This window comes from Camellia sinensis, chromosome 9 (genome assembly GCF_055761805.1).
Source record: "Camellia sinensis isolate YWXY chromosome 9, ASM5576180v1, whole genome shotgun sequence".
NCBI lineage: Eukaryota > Viridiplantae > Streptophyta > Magnoliopsida > Ericales > Theaceae > Camellia > Camellia sinensis.
The window spans coordinates 169,024,657-169,051,975 of record NC_138969.1 but is presented as its reverse complement, the minus strand read 5'-3'; the positions used below and the strand labels follow the sequence as shown (position 1 = coordinate 169,051,975).

Below are 27,319 nucleotides of genomic sequence, written 5' to 3'. Positions count from 1 at the left end.
ATATCATAAACCAACCACAAATCATTATACCTTCTGATATCCTTTATCACCTAACAAAAAAATCATGGGTTCCATCTTCTCTACTAAGCCATGCAATAACAAGTGGCTGTGCCGTTGTGACACGGGGATAACTGTCTAAAATATCCTTAAATTGTTTTGACTATCTTAATGTGTCATTGAAATGAAAATCAATCGTTGGACCTAGGATGAAACTCTTACCTCACAAGCTATAGCAAAAAGAAATTGCATAGTAAAAAAAAATTGCATGTGTGAATGTTTTTATACACAGGAAAAACATAATAGATTTGTATTATACACAGGAAAAACTTGTATTTATGAAAATGAAACTGATTTCAGATTTTTCTAAAAAAAATATTACACATTCTGTCAAGTTTTTTAAATCAAGGACATCCTCAAAACTAGATTAAATTAGATATGTGTCTTAAAAAATTTGAAAATGTGAGGACCATTGATAGAATGATTGTAGAGAACTAACTATTCAACTGCATTTATTATTTATTTTTATTTTTTTTGCAATTTCAAGTGCTTGCAATGCAAACATGTCAAGCAACTCAAGGCTCCATTTGTTCAATTTTAAACATTGTAGTGCACAAGAGAAATTAAACTCTAGCCTTCTTGTTCATCTTAGATAGCATCCCAAATGGTTTCACTAAATAACAATAACATCATCATTGGATAACTAAAACACAAGCAAAGGAATTAAATTCTCTTCTTTTTTTCTTTTCCACTAACAGATTACAAACTTAGAAGTTCGGTTAAGAATAATTAAAATTACATAGCAATACAATCTACTCAAAGAAACATTTAAAAATTTTGGGCAACATTCTATCTGCCACGTAATTTGGTTATGGTTAGATCATTTGAAGTATATGGATTTCTTGGAGTTGCTGAAGAATCTGTTTCAGATATAAATCTTTCTGAGTAAAAGCCGGGTTGTTTAGGCATGGGCATCATTGGATTCTCGCTATCCAACATTAACAAAACAACTGACATTCTTGGTCTATCTTCAGGATGTTGGACACACAAAAGGGCCACTTGGATACATCTTAACACTTCTAATGTGGGAATCGGACTCTTCATCAAAGCATCCACTAGTTTCATGGACTTTCCTTTGTTCCATAATTTCCATGCCTAAATCAAATAGCAAATTTAAATTTTGACTCTCAACATAAAACAAATTTGTTTCTTATAGTAAAAGAAAAATTGCACGTGTAAGAAATTTTGTGAAGTCTCTAAATTGACAACATTAGAATTTGAACTCACATGTCCCAAAAGGTTGAGGTCATGATCAGGATGATAAAATCCTCTATTCTTCTTGCCACTCACTGTCTCTAAAACCAGTACACCAAAGCTAAAAACATCGGATTTCACTGAAAAGTGCCCATCTATTGCATATTCAGGAGACATATAGCCACTACGTGCAATCATCAAGGAAATATATCAAATGGCAAGCACTATAAGTCAATATAACGGAGGGAAATGATAAAGGGTGTGTACTTACTAAGTCCCAATAACCCTGTTTGTGTTTTCCCTGTTTGTGTTTTCCTCAGATTGATCACCTCCAAACGATCTTGCTAACCCAAAATCTGAAATTTTAGGATTCATGTCACTGTCTAACAAAATGTTGCTAGCTTTTAAATCCCTATGAATTACTCTCAATCTTGAATCCCGATGAAGATACAAAAGTCCTCGAGCAATTCCCACTATTATGTCAAATCATTTTTTCCAATCAAGTGATGTACTCTTGTTTGATCTGAGACAGTTCAAACTAAGTTAGAAACTTTCACTATACTTCAAGAAAAAATTATCAAAGATTTTTAAGGTTTAGACCCTAACCGAAACTGAGTAAGTCTAAACTTTTGTTGGGCATGTACTCATAGGCCAACATCCTCTCCTCTTCATGAATACAACATCCTAAAAGCCTAACCAGATTCCGATGTTGCATCTTTGCAATCAAGATGACCTCATTCTTGAACTCTGTGAGGACTTGCCCTGAAGTTTTGGAGAGCCTCTTCACTGCTATTTCTTGTCCAGTTGGGAGCACACCCTATAATTTATCATCAACCTTAATATTAGCCAGGAAGCCAAGAAATATAGGAAATTTACCATTTCTAAAGTCCAACACAATGAGCAATTTATTGTTAACTTCGTATAAATTATAAAAAATTACCTTGTAAACAGGACCAAAACCACCTTCTCCAATCTTATTAGCAAACGAGAAGTTGTCAGTGGCATTTGAAATGGTAACCAAATCAAACAAAGGTAGCTCTAGGTCCTCCTCCACAGTTCTTTGGTTATCCAGTGTCAGAGCTGTAAAGATTGGTAAATTAATTACAAAATAATATTTGATACATAAAATGTAAAATACATTCCAGTAGTCCCTCCAATCCTACAGGTTAAGATTGACCTTAATTTTCTAGCTCATAATATGTGATAATTAACATCTCCTATTATCATCAACAAAAACATAAAATGATGAAACCTAAAATTGATATGGGGAATAAAGAATAAACCACATCTCTATTATTTATCTCTGTACTTAATAGTTGGTGTAATTGAATTTCATGCAATACACTTTTTATAAACTAAATGGTCGGTCTTGAAATGTCAGTAATCAAAATTTCTGAAGCACATAGCCATAAGTATATGAAACAAGGTCAAAGCCAAAGCGAAATTCAATTGAGTTCTCAGTTAACGACTTTGTATTCCATTTTCATTGCATCAGGTTCTGCCTTCAGAGTTGGATTTTGGGTGTGGAGGTTTAACGGCCTTGTTTCTGTTGTTGGTTTCTTTTCTCAGCTTCTCCTCTTCTGTTCCTGGTCCATTCTTGCTTTCCATTCTCTTCTTTGGGTCCTGTTATCTTTCTATGGTATATGTCCTAGGTTTTCTTTGGGTGCTTTTGTTAGTGTAAAACAAGGTAGAAAACATGCAGCGGATAAAATGTTTAGATCATACCTTTTTGATGATAGAACCTCGTGGATAAATCACGTGCTTCCAGAGTTTGATAAACCAACCCAGCAGTGAAGTGATATCACAGATTGAATATCACCCACACAAACCACAGTACAAAAGACTTGATCGTTGTTTTTTGGGAGAGAGACAGTATATGGGTAGAAAACAGATCATACGTTGTTTCTCTCTTAATTACCCATAACCCATATATCAGATATATAATATGTTATTATTATCTATCCATATCAGTAATGAAGATAATATCTGTATCCTGAGTGGTTATCCTAAATAGGTTTGAATCCAATTTCAAAACCTATTTGGATAAGATTCAAATTCAAATTTAAATGGTCATGCCACATGGGCGCCCATTACTAACATCTCCCACTCGCACATGAGTTGGCATGACACTGCCACATCTCTATCTCAATCTCCCAAAAAATAAACAATCTCATACTAGCCACTGCACTGTGCGACTACTGAGAACACCTGCATGTGGGAGCTTTATACTAGAAACTCAAAATGAGCCAGTATAGAGACATCAACCCAAAAGGAACAGAAATAGTGTCTCATATACCGCAGACCCATCTAATTACACCGGTCCAAAAAAAACATCTCTAATCCCTCAAAAAAAGCATGTTTGACCCTCTTAATTCTTGCAATATATTCACACTCAATTCGCCTCTTATACAGAGCGATATGAGTTGCCGGCAGTGAATATACAACAGTGGTGTAATACTAGATGATCTTCCCTTTGCACTTATGCCATTTAATTTAGGATTGACCGCTTTCCCAGTGATGTCCCTTAAGGCCGAATCATGCATGACTGCAGGCAACATACCAAAGTAGCAGAACATTAACCCCTTACCTTATGACATAGTCAAAAGTCACAAAAGGGTACATAAATGAAAGTCATATTAATAATGACACGTAAGACTCACACGGTGAGGAAGCAGGGATCCATTCTCTCACCTCATTACTCGGTCGCCAAGCACATATAGTATGAATACATGCTACGGTGGAGTAACTCTTCCATAAAGAGTGATGTCATACTCGATACACTGTACAGATATTAGTCTAGTCACTTTCTAGCGCCTAACCCGAATTCTCTATTTGCTCGCCTTCTAGGCGCCAAATGAGATCTCGCATCTGGCTAATCATAACAGGCACAACATGGAAAGTGGGTACTAACATCCATGTTTGGTCCTTAACATGACCTCATCTTGGTTGTAACCAAGGCGACATGCATAGTGGATTATCTAAGCCTCTCTTGGCTCCAAATAAAAATAAACCACTAGTCTCAACCTTGCTCGCTCCTAGGCGCCAAGGGCGATTGCTCGTGTGAGTGAGCCAATCTTGCCTGCTGACATCATCATCTGCTAATCATTATGACACAAACCATAATAGTGTCAACATCCCATCATCTCAAAATAAGTGATCGATTTAAAAAAAATGACCACAGCTTGCGCAATTATAGATTCCAAACATAAGCCTTATCAGCACCTCTTGCGATAAGTATATACAACAGAATCCACCATGTGCGCCTCACATGAAATGATTTAAGATCACTACCTCTTGCGCAATAACCTCTCTAAAGATATTTTGGTGACTAATTTGCGTTCATTCTTAATGCGCCCAACTAGCGCATTGAATCTTACAAGGAGCAAATTAATATGCTTCTAGTAAAGCATTTTATCCACAGTCTAATGAGCAAGGTCAATGTCTAACAACTCAGTTAACCATTTATCAAAGATAACACTTATCATGCCGAATATGCCCACATAGCGTACTTTAGGCTCCCACAACAAAGAATAGATCAAGGAATATAGGTCATCTGTTTCTCCCAAAGACAATCTGAGGATTCACTCAATAGCTAAGACTCTGGCTTTTACCGATAGGTAAGTCAATGGGTTTGCAATTTTTGCATCTAGAATCGTTCTAGGATATTCCTTATGTAAGTCATCGAAGACAAACCAAGAATTTTCCTAAAACAATCCCTAAGGATCGTACATCCGAGCATATGAATTACATCACCCATGCCCATCATATCTAAAATAGACGACTGCCCACCCTAGGTGGCGACAACCTTATAAATTCCTGGCCATAATGACTAAGTAAGGAAAAACTTCTTTTTGGACCATTGATCATGCCTCAGTGGTCTTCATCGATCATCGTTGCCCTATCATGGCTTGACGAAATCTAAGAACCACTGTTTGGATAACTACTTTAGGCTGTAAAAGATTTATTGGAACTAGCAACCTTTTTGCGTTCCTAACTTTTCATCATAAAAGCAGAAGGTAAATCCCTACGGATCTACTTATCCAATTCTCAAATGAGAAATTGGGTCACAATGTCCACAAATCAATGTTCCGAACTTATGTCAATCATAGCCTAAGTCAAAATAACCTCACTCCCCAGAAGGAAGTCTTCTCATGGTCTACACTTTCCTCAATGGTGCGACCTTTCGATATCTAGCGAGCCTTATGCCTCAACAATGACTATCCAAATTACGCATAACTTTATAACAATTTTGCGTCATAGTGGGAAGTCAACCAAAAAATGGTTAATCCTCAAAGACTTTGTCTTAAACTGCGCAACATTGATCCACTTTCTAAAAACAGGGGACTAGAGCCTTTGGCATTATCCTAGGCTCTTTATCATCTTGCGGAGCAATCATGAATGTTTCCCTCTCAATCACCTAGTGATGACGTGGAAAATTTTCACATTCGCTACCACGCAACTAAGAATGTAGAGTATTCTTCTCTAATGGAGTAATCCATTAGTAGGCACATCGCTCCCACTGTCCCTAAGATATTGGAGATTTCTTTCCATTCTCAACTAGGCTACATAAAAGCGCTATGCTTAGAATTCTCTATCTTATAGAGTTCCAAAACTCTATTCACGTCACCTTTACTAAGAAAACTTTATGTGACTTTGTTACACTACCATAAAGCTGCTTACCTATATGCACATGACCCGGAGGGTTTACATGACAGCATACAATAATGCGCCACACGACCCTTTGTGTTTACAAGACAGGATACAATAATGCGCTATAGAACCCTAGGTCTTAACTTCGTAATCTTATGAGAAGTAGAATAAAGATAAGCTGCTTAATGGTTACAGATCGCCCATAGATGGCTCTCTGCTAACCCATTACTCAAAATGGAGTGTAAAATCTGATATGGAGGGCACTTAGTTAGGGATATAGGCAACAAACTAGTGCAATTCCCAATTGGGAAACATTTTGCGCCATTATCCACCTAACATTAACAATATTTAATTCCTTATCTCTACTACACCATTGTGTTGTTGAGTACTAGGAATAATCAATTTTCTAAGCATCCATTTCTCTTCACAGAGTTTCCTAAAATAACTCAAATAGATACTCGCCACCTTGGTCAAAACTAAAAGCACAAAAGCTGTTATCTAATTGATCTCAACCTCATATATGCAATGTCAAAAAAATCATCTCAAAACTTTTGACTTATGGGAGATCAAATAGTCTTGACTCAGATGCGTATCGTAATCTATAAATGTGTCGAGATTGAGGCTTAGCTATCATACCCTCACACATATCTAGTCACAAATATCATAGTGGACAAAATGCGCCAATACAAATGACCTTCTACGGCTTTCCTACTTACTTGTGCGCACCTATTGCGAACAAAGTTACACATTCATATGAGAGCAGGATGTCATAAGCGAGTGGGCTCGAGAAGGCCTACTCAAACCATCGTGTCATTTGCTCATTAATGTGATTAAGTATAATAAGCCACTGGTTCATGATCAATGTCATAAACTAATTCCAATCATCTTAATGTGTGAGTTCTCAAAGACAAGTTTTAAAGGTTTAGGCCCAACTAGGTAATGACTCACGACTAAGTCATATTCATTAGATCATAAAAAAATGTCATGGAGATATCAACTGCGCCTAAGTCGCAAATTTAACTAGTAAGTGCTAATCCCCTGCACCTTCAAGTCAATTTTATTCTCCATACACTTTAATACATCTAGTTAAAAGATGACGATACTCCTCTTGCCATATCTATTTCTCGCTTCATAGTTACTTGCAATTAATTCTACTATCCACAAGAAGGAGAGAATAAGCTATCAACTTATGACAGCTCCAAAGTAACTTAAGCGCGAATTAGGCTAAAGAGTCTAATTCAACACAATGCTCTCACAAGTGATGCGTCAAATTCTTAGAGTCATAACAACCTTGTCGGCCTTGACCTTTTCATCACTATGCCCCTCCTCATGTCTCACACTCAAGTGTGGAAACAGTAAGTGTCCAGACTTAGACAAGTTGGCAATGCTTATAGATTTTGCAGCCATTAAGCGCTAATCTTTTCACTTAGTGTTAATAGATTTTGCAGCTACTAAGCGCTAATCTTTTCACTTAGTGTTAATAGATTTTGCAGCTTCTAAGCGCTAATCTTTTAACTTCACATGATATTTCAACGCACACTATTATAGTGCATGAAATTTTGCTCCATCCAACTCCCAATAATTTGGTAGAGAGCAAAACACTGCTCATACTGGCTACTCGTCTTACACTTAATGACTAATTTATTTAAGCACGCATTTCTAGGATGACGTGACTCTTGAATGTTACTTCATCCAATGATGTAACATTATTTACAAGTCAAAATACAAAGTCAATCCGTGCAGCTCAATAGTCAAGATCATATACAAATCTATTGAGGTCTTACTAATTTCATAACTCCAAAACTCGCCAACCAAAACTACGTAGTATGCCGCTAACCATAGCGCACACATTAGTTTTTATTGTGCCAAACAAGGCACCAAAACCACGGTGACTTTGAGTCATGTTTCCTTACTTTGGCTCAATTAAGGTTCGACCTAAAGTCTCCAAGACTTTTGCTCATCTAAAGAATGGGATTAGTTGGTTCACATTTGAACATCTCTACTAAGTCTAGGTCAACCAAATTAACTTCCATAAACTAAATCAATTTAGAGAGAAATTCGCATTAGGATTAATTTGATTAGCATAATATAATTTTGCCGCAAAAATCTAAATTAAATAGTGACAATATTACACAAGTCGCAAGATCGAAAATCCGCTATGCTCGTAATCATCTCTTGCGCCACAGGTGACAATTATCCAAAATTTAATTTAATTTATGCGCAAAATATTGGTCTTCGGGAGTTAATCTACAAAGATTTCTCTCAACCGAATAACCTCCCACTGACTATGGCATATACAAAACATGATAAATTCCATACAATAGCATCTTAATGTAAATTTGCAAATAACTCATGCTATATTCGTTTAATAATGGAATTCTAATAAATAAATAAATAAATAATCATGCTCCTCTAATTACAACATATTACAAACCCAAAAAAAATATGCTGTATTTAATATTCAAATTATGCCATAACAGAAAGTACATCATCCTGAAATTTTCTGGAATTTTCTGGTATTTTCTGGAATTTTCTGGAATTTTAAATAACTAATAAACACACATAAAATCAGAAATAAATATTCCAGAATCTGATAAAATGTTATAACTATACCAGTAAATAATAAACTACATCAATAGTCTACAATAAAAAAATTCAGCCCCAGAAACTTAATCATGCAGCACCAGATGCATTTTAAAGCAAAAATAATGCATTATTATTTCAGGAAAAATATTTTTTATTTTCGTAAAATTTTAAATTTTTTACAGAATGTAGAAAAATTAATTCTGAGTCTAACGGTACCAACCATGCTTAAAACAAAGCTATAACGAATAAATTACGGCCAATTAACGCGATTCAGAATTAAAAACAAACAAACAGAGCCTTAGAGCCAAGCCAGGCGGGAAAAACGGCTCGGCTCGGCTCGGCTCGCCGCCGCTTAGCGCAACTCGGCGCGAGTCGGCTTGAGGAGCCGCTCGGCGCGGCTCGGAGCGCGGCTCAGCGCTCGACTCCAGCACGCGGCGCGCGTGCGAGGTGCGGACGGCGTGCCCGTGGACAGCGCTGCTGACGCGCGCGTGATGGCGCGTGCAGGCGCGTCTGGCGCGTGTGGGTGCGTGGCTGCGGCTCACGGCGTCAGGTGGCGCGTGCATACCACGCGCCGCCTTCCAGGGTGCTTTCTGGTCCGATTTTTGTACTGCCAGACTCCATTTTTCAAAATAAAATCATTTATGCTCTTAAAAAAGACATTAATGATTATAAAAATGAAATATTTTGGATCTCTACCTCTTTTATAAATATACACATGATAAAAGAAAGCACGAAAATACCCATACATGGCTCTGATACCAATGTAAAACAAAGTAGAAAACATGCAGCGGATAAAATGTTTAGATCATACCTTTTTGATGATAGAACCTCGTGGATAAATCACGTGCTTCCAGAGTATGATAAACCAACCCAGCAGTAAAGTGATATCACAGATTGAATATCACCCACACAAATCACAGTACAAAAGACTTGATCGTTGTTTTTTGGGAGAGAGACAGTATATGGGTAGAAAACAGATCATACGTTGTTTCTCTCTTGATTACCCATAACCCATATATCAGATATTTAATATGTTATTATTATCTATCCATATCAGTAATGGAGATAATATCTGTATCCTGAGTGGTTATCCTAAATAGGTTTGAATCCAATTTCAAAACCTATTTGGATAAGATTCAAATTCAAATTTAAATGGTCATGCCACATGGGCGCCCATTACTAACAGTTAGCTTGTTTGCTCGGCTAGGTTTGCTTTCTTCTGTTTGTTGTGTTCTCTTCTGTTCTGTTTTTTACTCTGTTCTTGGGGTAATGTTTTTCTGGGTCTGGTTTGTGTTGGCTCGGGTTTGACGCTCTATGCACATTTTTGCTGAACAAGTATAGCTTGGGAGGCTCAGGAAGGTGTAGAGTGGTTCATGGTTTTGCTTGTTTTTGCGGTGCCGCTGCTGCTTGGGTAAAGGTGCTAATGCTGGCTGCCTGGGAGTCTCGAGGTAGGTTGTTTCAAGGTCTCTGATTTAAGGATTCATCATGGTTTTGGCAGTTGATGAGCTGGTTTGTAAGGACAAATTTATAATTTTATTTAAAATTTGATGACATTACTATTATTATTTTCTATTTATCTAATACTGATTAACATATGATTGTTAGTGTACTATAATTAAGCTTTTAGCAAAATTTGAAATAATATATATATTTTTTTATTTATATCAATCATTGTGTTTTTTGTAATTGTGAGTGGAGAGGTCTATAAAATATTAAAAATTGTTTAGTATATCTGGGACAACATATGACACATTATAAAACTAATCACAAATCATTATGCCTTTTACCGTTACTTATCGCCCAACAAAAAATCATGAGTTCTACCTCTTCTACCAAGTCGTGCAGTACCAAGTGGTTGTGTCATTGTGATACAAAATAACTGTACTAAAATATCATTAAATTCTTTTAACTACCTTAATGTGTCTTTGAAAAGAAAATCAATGATTGAACCTATGATGAAACCTGTTATCTCAAGCCATAGCAAAAAGAAATTGTAAAGTTCAAAAAATTATATGTGTGAATGTTTTTAGTTCAAGTTTGATAAACATAATAGAAATGTATTATACACATTGAACACTTGATTTAAGATTTTTCTAAGAAATTATTACACATTTTTTTACAAGGATACCCTCAAAACCAAATAAAATTAATTGACAATAACATCACAACAAGAAATAAGGGATCACAATCCAAAATCCATCCCACCTAACTCCAAAGGAAGTATGCAACAACTCTCACCTCGATTGCATAAATCACACCAGTTTACTAACTTTGAGCATTAGAGAGTCTTTGGCCAATAAAAATTAGTCATTCATTCTATCTCGTTTGCTATCAAACAAGGAAACTTATATATCATCTATCATCCATAATTAGTAAGGCTGTTATCAAAAATGGTATTAACTCTTTTACTGAAAAAAAATAATAATAATAACCATGAGCATTAGTGCTTCAATTGGAATTTCTTATCGACCCAGTAGAATTGTTAGAGTTGCCTTATTTGTGGAACATTTTACTCCTGTAGTCGATGCAAGTTCTGTCTCGTTACTGCTCCCCTCTGTATAGAATCCGGGTTGTTTAGGATGGGGCAGCATTGCACCCTCATTATCCAACATCGACACCACAGATGACATTGTTGGCCTGTCTTCAGGGCGTTGTTGCACACACAACAGACCAATTTGTATACATTTTATTACTTCTAACATCAACATTGTTGAAGTTTCCAACTTTTCTTCAACTGGCTTGATGGCATTCCCTTCAAGCCATAGTTTCCATGCCTAATAGAGCACATTTATATTAGAGATCAATATGGAAGAAAATTCCAAAAATAAAGAGATCAAACTCAAGTAAAAACTTACATGTCCAAGAAGGTTGTGAGTATGGTTAGGATGTCGGAACTTTCTGTTCCTCTGTCCACTCACTATTTCTAAAACAAGTACTCCGAAACTAAACACATCTGATTTCATTGAAAAAAGCCCACGTAATATATTTTCTGGGGACATATAACCATTGCACGCCATAATCAAATTAATAAATCAAGAAAGAAGTCGGTGAAACTTGAAGTTGGGTAAGTATATGCAAGAAATCTTTTGGGTACTTACTAAGTTCCAATCACCCTTCTTGTTTTCTCCGATATTTGATCTCCTCCAAAAGCTCTAGCAATGCCAAAGTCTGAAATTTTGGGATTCATCTCATTGTCTAGTAGCACATTGCTAGCTTTGAGATCCCTGTGAATAATTCTCAATCTTGAATCTCGATGAAGGTAGAGAAGCCCTCGAGCAATCCCCACAATAATATCAAAGCGTTTCCTCCATTCAAGAGAGTTACTTTTTGTAGTATCTAGAACATAGATCAAGAGAGGCATTTGTATAGAATATTAGTTTTGGGTTCAATAATTGACATAATTATATACAACTTTGAGTAGTGTGTAGTTTGTTTTCGACATTCAATTGAAGAAGTTAGAAGAAAGGTCGAAAGATCAAACCAAAAATAAAGGAGCTCAAGCTGCCGTTGGGAAAATACTCATAGATCAACATCCTCTCTTCTCCTTGAATGCAACATCCCAAAAGCCTAACAAGATTTCGGTGCTGAAGCTTGGCAATCAAGATAACCTCATTTTTAAATTCACCGAGCCCTTGTTTAGAATTCTCCGAGAGCCTCTTTACTTCTATCACTTGTCCAGTTGATAGCTGACCCTATGGAAATACACAAGCTTTTTTTTTTGTTTTTTTGTTTTTGGGAAGTAAGAAAGTAAATAAAGGTTGAAGATAAAAACATCATACACAGGAATTCGCCAAACAAAACGTCTAAGGTGAAAGCCACCGAGACAGATATGGGGCCACCTAAGGCAAATCGACACTACATAGAAGAGCAATGAAACAATCAAGAAAAACTAGATTTTTTTTAACGCTCATGACAAAGATTTGAATTTACACTCTTTTGGCGCACACTCACAAACACGCAACACAGAAAATTATATGACTTTAGTAAGTGCAATTCAAATTACCTTGTAAACTGGTCCGAACCCACCTTCTCCAATCTTATTAGAAATAGAAAAATTGTTTGTAGCATTTGCAATTGTGACTATATTGAAAATGGGCAATTCTATGTTTTTATCATCTTTGAATGGAATGTTTGGCCGTGAACCTGTCGATGACAACAGATGAGAAGATCAGGAAACAAACTTGAAACATGGTTATATTTGTGTCCACAATGGCATTGAATTCAACAGGACCTTGATGCAGAAGTTTTACAGGGGAATTTTGTATTTAAAGTATAGAAGAAAAACAAAAGACATGGTAAATCACCTTTATTACACAAAATCGGGAGGGTGGAAAAAGGGACATTACAAAAACATTCACTTTTTAATTGCTCCTCGCATATCAATCTAGATAAAGAAGTTAGTAAAGGAATATGCACAAATCCTTGTTATTTTTCTGTTCAAAGTACAGTGCTAGATTATCAATTGTCAGAAAAGCTTAAGCTATTAGAAAATTGGTGCGACAATATATAGGTAGCTATCGTAACAACATTCATCAACAATGTATGTCCAGCTCATTTTAATACCATTTCTTAAGTGCAGCCCTGACTCTGTCTTGCTATCTTTAGGGAAACACACAACTAACCAAGTTCAAACAAACCTTGTCTTGCACATCTAGGGTCAAATAAACAACAAACTCAAAGCCTTCCCCAGAACTAGAGCACTAATACTAAGCCAGATCACCAATTATCCCAAAACTTCAGTTGTAAACAGATCTCATCTTCATTCCTAAGTAGAATAGGGGTGTTGAGGGGTAATGTGGATCTATCCTGTGTACTATGCAAAGCTAAAGTGGAAACATTGACTCATGTTTTATTGTACTGCCCATTTGTGTGGCAAGTTTGGTCAAATATTATGGATTTGTGGGGTATTAAGTGGGTCATAGCAGGATCATTGGAAAGTCTGATACAGTGGCGGCTGCGGTGGAGGTTCAAAAAGAAGAAAAGGCAAGTTTGGAGAGCTGTTCTTATATCAATAATTTGGTACTTGTGGAAGTTCAGAAATTATTGTGTTTTCAGTGGCACACAACTGAGCATTGAGGAGCTATCTGAGCTTATCAAAGTTAGGGTGGCCTTATGGATGAAAGCACAGGACATAGGTTGCTTCTACTCCATAGATATTGAAAATCCTACGTGATTTGTGATTAGATCAAGATTAACTTATTCCAAATCCCAATAAATCAAAACACTCAACCTAAAATCATCAAACACTTACGAGAGTGATTTTAGTTTGTTTGTTTTTGAGAATAAACAATAAATAGACACAAACGATTTTTTACGTGGAAAAAACCACAATTGAAGAGCCTTCAATTGTAATCAAAAACCACGGGCGAACCGCCACTATCAATCCACTACTGAAGAACAAAAAGATTACAAAGATACCATACAAATTACCCAACCCAGTCAATTTGTCTCTGAATCTTCTGTAACTCTTTCACCACGCCTTCGTCACGGAATTGATCCTGAAGTTGATTCCACACCACAACTTCTCTTGTCGAATTAACGACTGCGTAGAATCAAACGCCTTTTGGATTCTACGCTTTAATCTTCGGAATCCACCGAAGAACTCTCTCTCTTGAAATCAAAGTCACCAACTCCTTGATGTATGTATTTTAGATCATGAGTGAAGAACTCTTCTCAAAATATCAAGGAAAAAACTCACCAAACAACCCAGAATAAAACCTCTGAACAAAACCCTAGAATCCTTGAATAAGATCTAGAAAAGTAAATCTAAAACAGACCCAATCAGCGAATTTATAAAATCTGGGATCGCGCGGTCCGCTCGAGCGTCGGTCTTCCCGCTCGAGCGGAGACTTCAACTTCTGTGATTTCATACAGGCTCCACGCTCGAGCGGCAGTTTCCACGCTCGAGCGTCGAATCACACCATCCAGTACTTTGTCAGGCGACTGCAGAGATACTGAGAGCTGCCAATACCCGCTCGAGCGTAACGTTCCCCGCTCGAGCGGGGAGACCAAAATTTGAACAACTGGAAAACTGAAACCTGAACAACCTTGGTTTTGATCCATGGATTTTGACAACAAAGGGCCCTAACAATCTCCCCCTTTGTCAAATCCCGGACAAAACCATTCTAAAACAGGTATCCTAACAAAATCACAAAAGAATTCAAACAATGTTCACAACCTAGTCTAAAAACAATGTTGGTTTCAACATAACTAAAAACAATGTTTGTTTCAAACTAAAAACAATGTTGGTTTCAACATAACTCCAACAAAAACATCACCAACGACGATCCAAATCCATGCTTGTGAACAACAATCCTGTTTCAACATCGACTGTACCAAAAACAAAATCATCCAAAACAGCAGTACCCAAAAGCATCCAAAACAGCAGTACCAAAAACATCCAAAACAGCAGTACCAAAAACATCCAAAACAGCAGTAGTACCCAAAAGCATCACTCCCCCTTTTTGTCCGGGAGGGAACAAAAGAAAGAGAAACAGAACAAAATACCACAGAGCAAAGATCACGAAGCCGGAGGAGGAGACGGCATCTGTAGCAAGGACAAGATCTGAGCCAACTGGGATGAAGATTGTGCCACAGAATCCTCAATCCGCTGGGAAGAAGCCTCCAAGGCACTGAAACGAGCATCGGTAGTGGTCTCAAGATCGGTAAGTCTGGCCTCAAAGATATCCATCCGCGCCTCAAGATGGTCAAATCGGGAACCAACAGAGCGCTCGAGGAACTGAAGCTGACCACGAACTGTACGAACTGGCGGGTGCTGCTCCCTCTCACCAAGATCTCCACCAACAGCAGCATCATACTCGGCCTCCTCTGCCATGGCCGCAGCAGTACTGGGACCTGCACCAGATCGACCTGAACCAGAAGAAACCCCCCTAATGTGAGACTGACTCTGGGAGACTGTCTTTTTGGTAAACGGACGGGAAGGAGAAGCAAAATCGTCCTCATCAAAAGCAGGGACCTTCAACTTGGCTAAAAGTCGGTTAATGAGACAGCCATAGGGTAAGCCAAGATTGCTGCGCTCAAAAGGAGCAAACATCTTTTGAATGATAAGAGTAGCAAGATCGATGGGACGGTTGTGGGCTATACACTGAAGAACAAAGCCTTGATCCTGGTTAATCTCAGAACAGTGAGTGGTAACTATGATATTGGCACACACAATTAGGTTGAGTAACCTAAATTGAGGAAGAAGTTCATGCTGTTTGATCAAGGAACCGGAAGGCCAAGAGCGAGGACAACCACAAAGAAACTGAGCAACCTCATCAAAATCACATGTAGGGCGCACTGGAAAAGGGTAAAAAATAGGAAATCTCTCACGAATCCCTAAAATCTCGCGGATAAGGTCAGTGGTAACAGTGATTTCCTTGGACCGAACCCAGGTCTTAAAAGATGTTCCAATGTCATTAAGACCCCCCATATTGCAATAAAATTCCCGAACCCAAGTAAGATTTTGTGACCCAGAGAACAAAAGTACATGATCCCCACCCAAAGAATCAAAGAAAGATCGGATAGAAATGGACTCAAAGGTGGAGGTGTGAACATTACGTTCAAGGTGGATGGAGCGGGAGGAGTAGGACTCGCGGTATAACTTGGCTTTTTCAGCTGACGGAAAGCGGTCAGTGTTATATGTAGGGTGAGAGGCTGTAGACTTACGTCTTTTGAAGGTGGACATGACTAAACAGGACAAACACACCCCAACCCAAGATAACCAAGAACCAACAAGTACAATAAAAACAACAGAAACATTAGTAACACAATGATATAGCAACATGAGACAGTAAAAGAAACTAAAAATGTATGCATCATGGTGAAGACTTATGCAAAATAAAATAAAATAAAATAACACAAGATAATAAAAGAAGACTAAAAATCCCCAATTTCAAAACTCATCAAAAACTAGCAAAGCCCCCAAAAATCTAACCCTAGATGCAAGATATGGACAGTACAGCATTATGAACTAATCATAAGCAATAATGAAAGGCCGGTAACAAGATGAACAAACACATAAACAAACCCATCTATATACGGTAAAACAACAAAAAAAAACAGAGACGAATATCAAAGAACAGAGATCCGACATAAGTAAGGGAGAAAAGACAAACCTGAGATGGAGAACCACACGAAAACGCCAAGAGATCACCACGGAAGAGCAGAGGATGGGAAGCACAAGAAAAAAACCTAGGAGAGAGAGAGCACTGTGGAAAGAATGAACTGAAAGGACGAAGGAGGGAAATTTATACAAAACCAGTCCGCTCGAGCTTTACATTGAACGCTCGAGCGTGAGACAAAACACGCAGAGACCAGCTCGAGCGTGAAGACATACGCTCGAGCCCCAAATCACCCCTCTCAGAACTGTAAGACAGAGAGCAAAGTACTGCAAGGCTCAAAACTACGCTCGAGCGTACCAAGTTCCGCTCGAGCGGGAAAAAAAAAACTTTTTTTTTTTTTTAAAAAAAAAAAAAAAAAAAATACTCAATAACAAGAGGTGAGACTCGAAACAAAAGTAGATGAGCACATTCAGCCAAAATGGAATACTAAGATGAGATAATCCGCAATTCATGAAGTCTGGAAACTTGCAGTTGTTAAAACAAAATGACACTTAACATCATGAGCAAAGCAGATAAAAGATATTCAATGATCATAAGCAACATGAGAATGTACAACCCAAAATCCAACATGAGAGCTCACAAAAGAAAGTGTGTGTGTGCAATCCATGAGAGGTCACTGAGCTAGAGTTAATCCTAGTAGTGATCGGATGGCTGGACCTCCATCAAGAGTAACTCAACAATACAGAGAAAAGTCAAACCACTAGGAATCACGGGGTATTTGTTGAGTAAAAGCGGAGGCTCCCCCTCAATCAATGAGTCCCTTTTTTTTTTTTTTTTTAACATTTTCTTTCTTATGAGCACTCACTGGTGGCTTTCACTCTCAAGAGTATGGAAACCAAACCAGAGAAGAATGAAATTATAAAGGATGGCCTGGTTGGTGCCTCTGAGGTAGCCTTTTCCTAATGCCCGGACTTCAAGGAATTGAGGGAGAAACCATGGAAGTGAAAACAGATGGTAGATGGTTAAGAGACTTAACATCACCCATGATATGCTAGTATTGGTCAATTCCGCTGTAAAAGTACAAGAAACACTGTTAGTGGTCCATAGAGAACTTTGATCACATGTGCGGAAACCCCTGCAACAATTAATCTCAATGATGTGTACAGAATGAGATCATGAGGTTAATGAGCATGGGCATTCAAAATGAGCTATGACCAATGAACAATGAAATCTTGTAAGCAGCATGAGAAGTGTACATAAAAAGTTGGATGCAAGTACAACAGATATCAATGACAATGAGATTATGACATCCAAGCATACATAAGGCAAAACACTTACACCTACTCAAGTAACAAGTAACACTCTAGTGATCGAGCATGACACCCAAGGTCTTTCTAAGGAACTCAAACCGAAGAAGATCAAGGGGTTTTGTAAAAATATCAGCTTTTTGATGCTCAGTGGAAATATGTTCAATAACAACAAGGCCCTCTTCCACTAACTCTCGAATAAAATGATGACGAATGTCAATGTGTTTGGTGCGAGAGTGTTGGACAGGATTTTTAGAAATGTTTATGGCACTTGTGTTATCACAGAAAAGAGTAAGAGTGTTCTGTTCTATCCCATAATCATGAAGCATTTGCTTCATCCACAGCATTTGGGCACAACAACTCCCTGCAGCAATGTACTCAGCCTCAGCAGTCGAAAGAGAGATGGCATTTTGCTTTTTACTATGCCAGGAAACCAGATTATTCCCAAGGTAAAAACACCCCCCAGATGTACTTTTCCTATCATCAGCACACCCTGCCCAGTCGGCATAAAAAAAACCAGTAATCTCAGCTGTAGTATCAGTAGAGAACCAAACCCCATACCCCAAAGTCCCATTGACATATTTAATGATGCGTTTGACAGCAAGTAGATGAGACTCTTTAGGACTAGCTTGGTAACGGGCACAAACACCTACACTGAAGGCAATATCAGGACGACTGGCTGTGAGGTACAAAAGACTCCCTATCATACTCCTATAAAGGGTAGGATCAACATCAATACCAGAGGAATCTTTGGAGAGGTGAAGACTGGTGCTCATGGGAGTGCGGGCATGTTTGGCAGACTCAAGACCAAACTTAGACACAAGTTTTTTCGCATACTTAGACTGAGATACAAATATACCTGAAAGAGACTGTTTAATTTGAAGACCCAAAAAATAAGACAACTCTCCCATCATGCTCATCTCAAACTCATGTGTCATGCAATCCGAAAAATATTTCACAAGATGTTCCGCAGTGGATCCAAACACAATATCATCAACATAAATCTGAGCAACAAGAATATGAGACTTAGTATGTTTCACAAATAAAGTCTTATCCACACTACCCCTTTGAAAATCATTATCAAGAAGAAATGTAGTGAGTCTATCATACCAAGCACGAGGGGCTTGTTTCAATCCATACAAAGCCTTGTCTAACTTGTAGACATGATTAGGACATTTAGGGTCCTCAAACCCTTTTGGTTGCTCAACATATGCCTCTTCTTTCAAGTACCCATTCAGAAAAGCACTTTTCACATCCATTTGAAACAATTTAAAGCCAAGAAAACATGCAACACCAAGTAAAATACGAATAGATTCGAGACGTGCAACTGGGGCAAACGTCTCATCATAGTCAACACCCTCTACTTGTGTGTAGCCTTGAGCAACCAACCTAGCTTTGTTCCTAACAACTGTACCATTCTCATCAGATTTATTTTTAAAGATCCACTTGGTACCTATCACATTCATGTCTCTAGGTCTAGGAACTAGAGTCCATACTTTGTTACGTTCAAATTGACCTAACTCTTCATGCATAGCATTGACCCAACTATCATCTAGCAAGGCCTCTTTAAAATTCTTAGGTTCAATTAAAGAAACATAACACATATGTGATACCTCATCCCGAATCTGTCTTCGGGTTTTCATTCGGTCCGAGACATTTCCAATCACCTGTTGAGCTGGATGATTCAGTTTCACCCTAGCTGATGGTTTAAGCTCAGAACTTGCGGTGACAGGAGCAACAGGAATGATGTCCCTTGGAGCACTCTTTGGACTTGACCTTACCTGTGAGGATGGTTCTGTAACCAGTTCTTGTGATTGGTCCGCACCTTCTCCTTGAGTTTGTGATTTCGTATCCAAGGTTGGAGACTCATCATTATCATCCTCATTTGTTGCTGGAGTAGGTGCACCTGTGTCATCTATAACCACATTGATAGATTCCATTAAAGATGGAGTTCGCAGGTTATAGACTCTAAATGCCCTACTAGTGGTTGAATACCCTAGAAAAATACCTTCATCACTTCGGGAGTCAAATTTGCCCAAAGGCTCTCTATCTTTGAAGATGTAACACTTACTCCCAAAAGTTTTGAAGTATTTTACATTAGGTTTCAACCCCTTCCACAATTCATATGGAGTTTGTAAAGTGCCGGGCCTTAAATACACGCGATTTATGACATAAACAGCAGTATTTAAGGCTTTAGCCCAAAACTTAGGAGGAAGTTTCTTACTAAGGAGCATGACCCTAGTCATTTCTTGAACAACCCTGTTCTTCCTCTCAACAACTCCATTTTGTTGTGGAGTAATAGAAGAAGAAAATTCATGCTTGATTTCATGCATATCACAAAAATCAGAAAACGAACTGTTTTCAAACTCACGACCATGATCAGTTCGGATTCTTATGATACGCCCAATGGAAACACCTTGTTCATTTTGGATTTTAAAGACTAAGGCCTGGAAAGCATCAAACGTATCAGATTTTTCCTTCAAAAAATTTACCCAAGAAAATCGAGTAAAATCATCAACAGTTAAAAAAATGTATCTTTTACCTCCGATGCTTTCAGTGCGAGTAGGACCCATTAAATCCATATGAACCAATTCAAGAGGACGTTTGGTTGTAAAGCTGTTCACCTTTTTATGAGGAGCACGGGTTTGCTTGCCAAGCTGACATGGGCCACACACATGGCTCAAATTCTTACCTAGTTTAGGAACTCCTCTCACAAGCTCTTTGTTGGCTATCTTAGTTAGGTCTTTGAAATTCATGTGACCTAATCTTTGATGCCACAGATCAATGTTACTTATGGTGGCAGAATGACAAGTAAGATCATTAGTCGTAAGAATCCCATAGCAGTTATCAGATGTGCGAACCCCATGTAGAACAGTATTTCCCTTTTTATCCAAAATTTCACATTTATCTTTTGAAAACAATACTTCATGATGGGAATCACACATTTGACTAATGCTCAAAAGATTAGCTTTAAGGCCATCAACAAGTAAGGCATTATCTAGCTTGGGGAGACCAGCAACACTTATAGAGCCCTTACCAATGACTCTAGAAGTGCCGCCATCTCCAAAGGTGACAATTCCTCCTTCATATTTTTCAAGAGAGGTGAAGTAGGATTTGTTACCGGACATATGACGAGAGCACCCACTATCAAGATACCACATGTAGGAGTCACGTGCTTTTAGAGCAGTGTGAACAACAAAACAAGTCAAATCCTCTTTTCTAATCCAAATCTTTTTAGTCTTGGTGTTCTGCCTAGACATGTAAGGTTGTCTCCTAACCCAAAAAGTATTAGAATTTCTACCCTTTTGAGACACCTTACCAAACAGTTCATAGCAATAAGGACGAATGTGGCCATACCTACCACAGTGATGACAAATAAAAACAGGTTTTACCTCCTTTTTGTTGATCTTACCAGCTTTAGGTAGATGAAGAGAGAGATCAGCCTAGTCTATCTTCAATTTTCCCTTTGCTTGAGTCTTCTTGTCATGTGAAGTAGAGGCCAGTCCCTTGTGAGCTGTAGCACCATAGCCTAACCCGCTTTTGTCGCAACCCATTTGTTGAGATCCGAGGATGTCTTCTAAAGATTTGGAACCTTTGTTCCACATAGCAATAGTGGCTCTAGCAACACGGAGTTTTTCATCTTTTTGACATACTATCTCTTCCAATTTGGCTTGTGACAGCTCAAGACTTTCAAGCTTTTCTTCATATGTGGAATACACCTTCAGAAGTTCATTCCTTTCAGTTTCACAAGATAGCAGTTTTCCACATAAGTCTTGCCTGTCACTCGAGATCTTGACGATATTCTACTTTGCTGCTACAAGTTCTCCTTTCAGCCTGACATTCTCACTCTCACATGTTTTGAGCTTGAGAGAGAGTTTGTCGTTGGTTTTGGATAAATTCAGAGATTCCTCGTATAGCTTTTCGTAAGCTTGTTGTAGTTCATCGCCATTGATCTCATCATTGTCATCAGATGTTTCATCATCCTCTTTTTGCTCTTCATTCTCCTTTACCTCCTCCAATCTTGCAACTAAGGCTGAAAAGTCGCTGGATGGTGGTGAATGTGAGTTTCCTCTTTCATGGAATTGGCTCAAAATTTCCCATGCCTTTTTAGCCTTTGTGCAACGAACAACCCGTTGCTGTTCTTCAGCAGAAATTGCTCTACGAATAGTGCTAAGGGCTCTCAGATTGCTCGGACTGTCAACACTTTCTGTATCTTCTTCAATGGCCTGCCAGCCTTCTGGATCAAAGGCTCTCAGAAAAGCCCTCATTCTGATTTTCCAAAACAGGTAGTTACTCCCATCAAAAGTAGGAGCATGATGCAGGTTCTGACCACGGGCTAACTCTGCTGGCTTTGGAAGAATTTGAGTGAAAGTGGACCAAAAAGCCATAAAAGCACTGTCCCCGTCTTCTCCAGATTCAGGTTCTTCGGGTTCTTGCTCCGACCCGTTTTCATCATCCCAAGTTACAGTGTAGACTTTCTTTCGATTCTTTTTCGAAGGGCATTCAAGGGCAATGTGGCCAAACCCTTGACACTCATAACACTTGACCCCTGGTCCCCTTACAATCTTTTTTTCAGTAGTTTGAGCAAATTTTGGTGGAACAGTTTTGGGTTTGTCATTACTCTTATCTTTTGAAATAGGGGCTCTGAAATTCGGCTTCTTTTTCAAAAAATTTTTAAACTGTTTTGTAAGCATAGCCGTCATCTCAGACTCTAAATCAAATTCAGTCTCCGGAGGTTTTGCAGTCTCATGGGCACTCGTGAAAGCCATATTTTCTTTTTGCTTTTTCTTAGAAATTTGGTGGGCTTCATAAGTCTGCAAATTTCCAACCAATTGATCGAGCTTGAGGGTATCAACATTTTGAGCCTCCTCAATGGCTGTCACCTTTGGTTGGAACCTCTCGGGAAGGGACCTCAAAATTTTTCCAACAACTTTTGCTTCCGGGATTTTTTCACCGAGAGTGAAACAGGAATTCACGATATCACTGAGTTTTGCATAAAATTCATCGAACGTCTCATCGTCGCGCATAAAAAGGGTTTCAAAGGCGGACGTGAGACGTTGAAGTTTTGCCCTTTTAACAGAGGTGGTACCTTCGTGAATCGTTTCAAGAATATCCCACGCCTCTTTTGCTATTTCACACGTGCAAATTCGACGGAATTCTGCAGGTGTGACAGAGCAGAAGAGGGAGTTTAGAGCTTTGCTGTTCCAACTCGAATTCTGGTAATCGATTGTGTCCCATTTATCAAGGGGTTTAGGAATATCAATCCCATCAACGGTGATTGTAGGTTCACTCCACCCAAAGATTACGGAGTGCCAAACTTTCTCATCGATGGATTTTAAAAATGCTCTCATACGAGCTTTCCAATAAGAATAGTTTGTACCGTCAAGTAATGAGGGTCTATGAGTGGAGTTACCTTCACGAATAGAATCCATGATACTAATCACACAAAATCACACTCCTATAGTTTTAAAAAAAAACAAAGAGTGACCCGCTCTGATACCAATTGAAAATCCTACGTGATTTGTGATTAGATCAAGATTAACTTATTCCAAATCCCAATAAATCAAAACACTCAACCTAAAATCATCAAACACTTACGAGAGTGATTTTAGTTTGTTTGTTTTTGAGAATAAACAATAAATAGACACAAACGATTTTTTACGTGGAAAAAACCACAATTGAAGAGCCTTCAATTGTAATCAAAAACCATGGGCGAACCGCCACTATCAATCCACTACTGAAGAACAAAAAGATTACAAAGATACCATACAAATTACCCAACCCAGTCAATTTGTCTCTGAATCTTCTGTAACTCTTTCACCACGCCTTCGTCACGGAATTGATCCTGAAGTTGATTCCACACCACAACTTCTCTTGTCGAATTAACGACTGCGTAGAATCAAACGCCTTTTGGATTTTACGCTTTAATCTTCGGAATCCACCGAAGAACTCTCTCTCTTGAAATCAAAGTCACCAACTCCTTGATGTATGTATTTTAGATCATGAGTGAAGAACTCTTCTCAAAATATCAAGGAAAAAACTCACCAAACAACCCAGAATAAAACCTCTGAACAAAACCCTAGAACCCTTGAATAAGATCTAGAAAAGTAAATCTAAAACAGACCCAATCAGCGAATTTATAAAATCTGGGATCGCGCGGTCCGCTCGAGCGTCGGTCTTCCCGCTCGAGCGGAGACTTCAACTTCTGTGATTTCATACAGGCTCCACGCTCGAGCGGCAGTTTCCACGCTCGAGCGTCGAATCACACCATCCAGTACTTTGTCAGGCGACTGCAGAGATGCTGAGAGCTGCCAATACCCGCTCGAGCGTAACGTTCCCCGCTCGAGCGGGGAGACCAAAATTTGAACAACTGGAAAACTGAAACCTGAACAACCTTGGTTTTGATCCATGGATTTTGACAACAAAGGGTCCTAACAGATATGATTGTGTCAAACATACAACAGGTGAGAAAATGTATCTGAACAAATTGGAAGCTGAAACAGAGGAGATGTGATTGTGTTGATCTCTTCCGTTGCTGATGTGTCTTGTGTTTTGCTAGCTCAGTTTGGCTGTTGATCTGCTAGCTCAGTTTGGTTACTGCTGTTTCTATCCTGGGTTGCTGCTGTTTCTATCCTCATAGTCTGCTTGGTTTTTCTGATCTATCCCCGCTTCCTTTTGCTGTTGTTCTCTCACCAACGTGTTGGCTTCAGCTAGCAGATGATTGAGTGTTCTTCACGGTGCCAAACTAATTGGGATTTGGGAGATACACTTTGATGCTTTTTGCTCTTGCCTTCCCCTTTGTTGATGTATTTTCATATGCATTGTATGTTTTGATTTCATCAATGAAGGCTCTTTCTTTTGCTGATTAAAAAAAAAAAAAAACTATCCCGAAACTTAAGATGCAAGAAAATAGACCCAACAATATTGTCAAACTATCTCATCATAAAGAACCAATGAAATATCAGGATTTTGATAATGCAAGTCATTTAAATGTTGTCTTTGACAGAGGCCAATGGGAGCAACCATCAAGTCAACAAAAGAATAAACTCTGAATAAGAAACTGTAACGAAACAAGCAGGTCATTCCAATTAAATTTCTGTTGTTTAAACAATTAAGAATGAAAAATTATACAATTAGGTGTTCCACCCAAATCAGCCTTAAAGTCTCCACCAAAACCAAAAAGGCTGGGCTTTTTTGGTGTGCAATATGTGGACTTATGTACGTATTATTATAAGATCATGTAATACTACAAGATTCACTAAGAACAAGTTAGATATCAACTCTTTATTATGCAACATTTTCAGTATTCACTATTAAGATAATAATAGCAGATATAACTTCTTATTCTTTCATTTGTTGTTGCTTTCCATTCTATTTTTTTATAGTTCTATTCATTTAATTAACATTGAATAAGAGATCTTTAGTTACTATATATTCTGCCTAAAGTTAACTCTCAACCAAAGGAACCTCAGATTTACCTCTTGTTTGTTTTATCCTCTTCCATATTATATAAGAAACAAGGAGGAACAACAACAAAGCTACTGAGATGGGGATAATCACCAACACGATCCTCTTCTTCTCCTTGGAATCTGATCTAGACACTAGAAACACCATCCAGTGAAAATTATACTTAAAAATAAAAAATAAAATAAAAAAATCAGTGTAGTTTATGTGTTTGGCCAAATTTATGTAGCCTAATGAATTATTGAACACAAATCACAAGAAAGTTACCTAGGTCTGCAGCTGTAACCCGAATATACAGAGTTTGACCACCAGGATTTGGGAAGCTTCTAATATCAATCAGATCCCCATACCAGAGCAAGCATCCACTTCCCCCTCCAGCAGTATCGGAGTTAGCATAAGCAGTACAAGAACAATTCTTTAGACACTCCAATTCACATTCTTTAACTGTCATACTGGTGTTCATCCAAAAATCTAACAAATCAGGGACGATCACGCCTTCGAATGCCACAAATCCTTCTCCATCCAAGCAGTTTAATGGGTATTTGCGAACGCACCCACCATTCCAAACGATCATATTCCAATCTTGCGATGATTTAGGAATGTATCCATCCAAACAACTACATATGAATGCATTAGAGATTGTGCCAATAGAATTAGGACCGCACTGGCCATATCTTTCGCATGGATTACTAGGTACTGTGTTAATGACAACCCACTCAAGGTTCCTATTGTTCCATATCACACTTTGCATTGTCCCGGTGTAATTCAAAAACAGCCTTGTTATCTGTTGATATAGATCAAACTCGAAATACACCTCCTCTGAATTATCGATGAAATTAGCATTGAGGATAGCGCTTTTAAGCCCGGCTCCATTAAACTGCAGACCATTCCATATCCCACTTCGGTGCTGCTTAACGGACCCTTTACGTAAAACAGTTTGTGGAAGACCATCAAGATTGAGCACATAAGAGAAATCTCCGAGTGAAGGATCATCTGCGCTCTTCCACGATGTCAAATACCGGTCCAAACCAACTCTCAAGTCCCATCCCAGCTTCATACCAGCTATCAGTGTATCTGAAGGATGATCAAAGCTTTGCCAAATATAACTTTCTGTGTTCCCACCATTTTCACTTCTCAAAACAATATTTCCAGAGTCTAAGAGTTGTGCAACAGTAGGTTTTGATGATATATTCTGGATACCGGTAGACCAAGCAACTATTCCTCCACTGTCAAGAAGGATCAAATTTCCATCATCCCCAATCTTTAGACCTCCTGATGAATCATTAAGAGGTCTGTCTCTATTCGCCACCCAAACAATGGTTGGGATATTGTTATACCATATCCCCAAGTATCGCCTCCTCGAATTGCTTGTACTGAAGAAGCCTAACTTGAAATCTCCTCTAGCAGATACTAATGCTCCACTGTCATTGATTTGCTGGTATTGATTTAGCATGTCATCTGCTAAAACAAAGCCAGAAAAGTAATATGAAATAGCAAAAAGAATGATTCCCCCGATCATTTTGCAAAAATTATGATGATGCTATCATCTGTATTCTTTTTCCTCACCTAATTTACAATGTTCTTCACTCTTTTGGAAATGGCAAACAAAGTCAATAGAAGTTGTATACTGCTATTTCTATAAGAAAAAATAAGTATATATGGGTCAATGAGGAAGATAGTATTCAAAACTTGGAAATCAGCGATAGAATAAGATTGTGACACATCACTGCTAGAGAAATTTGATAAAGCAGTTGAGATGTTACTAAAATAGTTTGTTATGTGTTTTCCCATTTCAACAGTTCCTTTATTTCCAATTTTTTAACCTGACACTTTGACTGTACAATTAAATATTGGAGTTTCTTAGAAGATACTAATCAACATCAGATCATAAGCATACACGAACCGTTTCTGTATTTTTTTCCCATCACATTGATTAATACAAATGAAATTATTCAACAAAATGACAAATAATGGCAGGGTATTGGGTAACAATGTGTG

General features: G+C 38.2%; 2 protein-coding genes across 2 annotated transcripts; both read right to left on the bottom strand.

The window, feature by feature from the left end:
* Positions 1–846: 846 nt before the first annotated feature.
* Positions 847–11,848, bottom strand: LOC114261750 (G-type lectin S-receptor-like serine/threonine-protein kinase SD1-1). The gene is made up of 7 exons (XM_082889543.1): positions 11,600–11,848; positions 10,994–11,261; positions 2,192–2,331; positions 1,858–2,068; positions 1,523–1,607; positions 1,285–1,435; positions 847–1,152 (listed from the first exon to the last, which is right to left on the bottom strand). Exons 1-7 carry the CDS (start codon positions 11,846–11,848, stop codon positions 847–849), a joined length of 1,410 nt encoding a protein of 469 aa, XP_082745669.1.
* LOC114276306 (S-locus-specific glycoprotein S13-like) lies at positions 10,709–26,938 on the bottom strand. The gene is made up of 5 exons (XM_082887978.1): positions 25,589–26,938; positions 25,336–25,458; positions 11,969–12,630; positions 11,343–11,823; positions 10,709–11,261 (listed from the first exon to the last, which is right to left on the bottom strand). Exons 1-3 carry the CDS (start codon positions 26,838–26,840, stop codon positions 12,482–12,484), a joined length of 1,524 nt encoding a protein of 507 aa, XP_082744104.1. The 5' UTR covers positions 26,841–26,938; the 3' UTR covers positions 10,709–11,261; positions 11,343–11,823; positions 11,969–12,481.
* Between the last annotated feature and the right edge of the window lie 381 nt (positions 26,939–27,319).

Excerpts from the sequence above, each read along its gene's own strand:
- LOC114261750 (XM_082889543.1), bottom strand. The coding sequence starts at position 11,848 with ATGCCTCTCTTGATCTATGTTCTAGATACTACAAAAAGTAACTCTCTT. Across the intron at positions 2,332-10,993 it reads ATCGACTACAGGAGTAAAAT|CTCTGACACTGGATAACCAA; the intron begins GTTCCACAAATA and ends CAATCTTTACAG. Across the intron at positions 1,153-1,284 it reads ACCTCAACCTTTTGGGACAT|GCATGGAAATTATGGAACAA; the intron begins GTGAGTTCAAAT and ends TATTTGATTTAG.
- LOC114276306 (XM_082887978.1), bottom strand. The coding sequence starts at position 26,840 with ATGATCGGGGGAATCATTCTTTTTGCTATTTCATATTACTTTTCTGGC. Across the intron at positions 25,459-25,588 it reads GGTTACAGCTGCAGACCTAG|TGTCTAGATCAGATTCCAAG; the intron begins GTAACTTTCTTG and ends TGGTGTTTCTAG. Across the intron at positions 12,631-25,335 it reads GAGGATAAAACAAACAAGAG|GTTCACGGCCAAACATTCCA; the intron begins GTAAATCTGAGG and ends TGTCATCGACAG.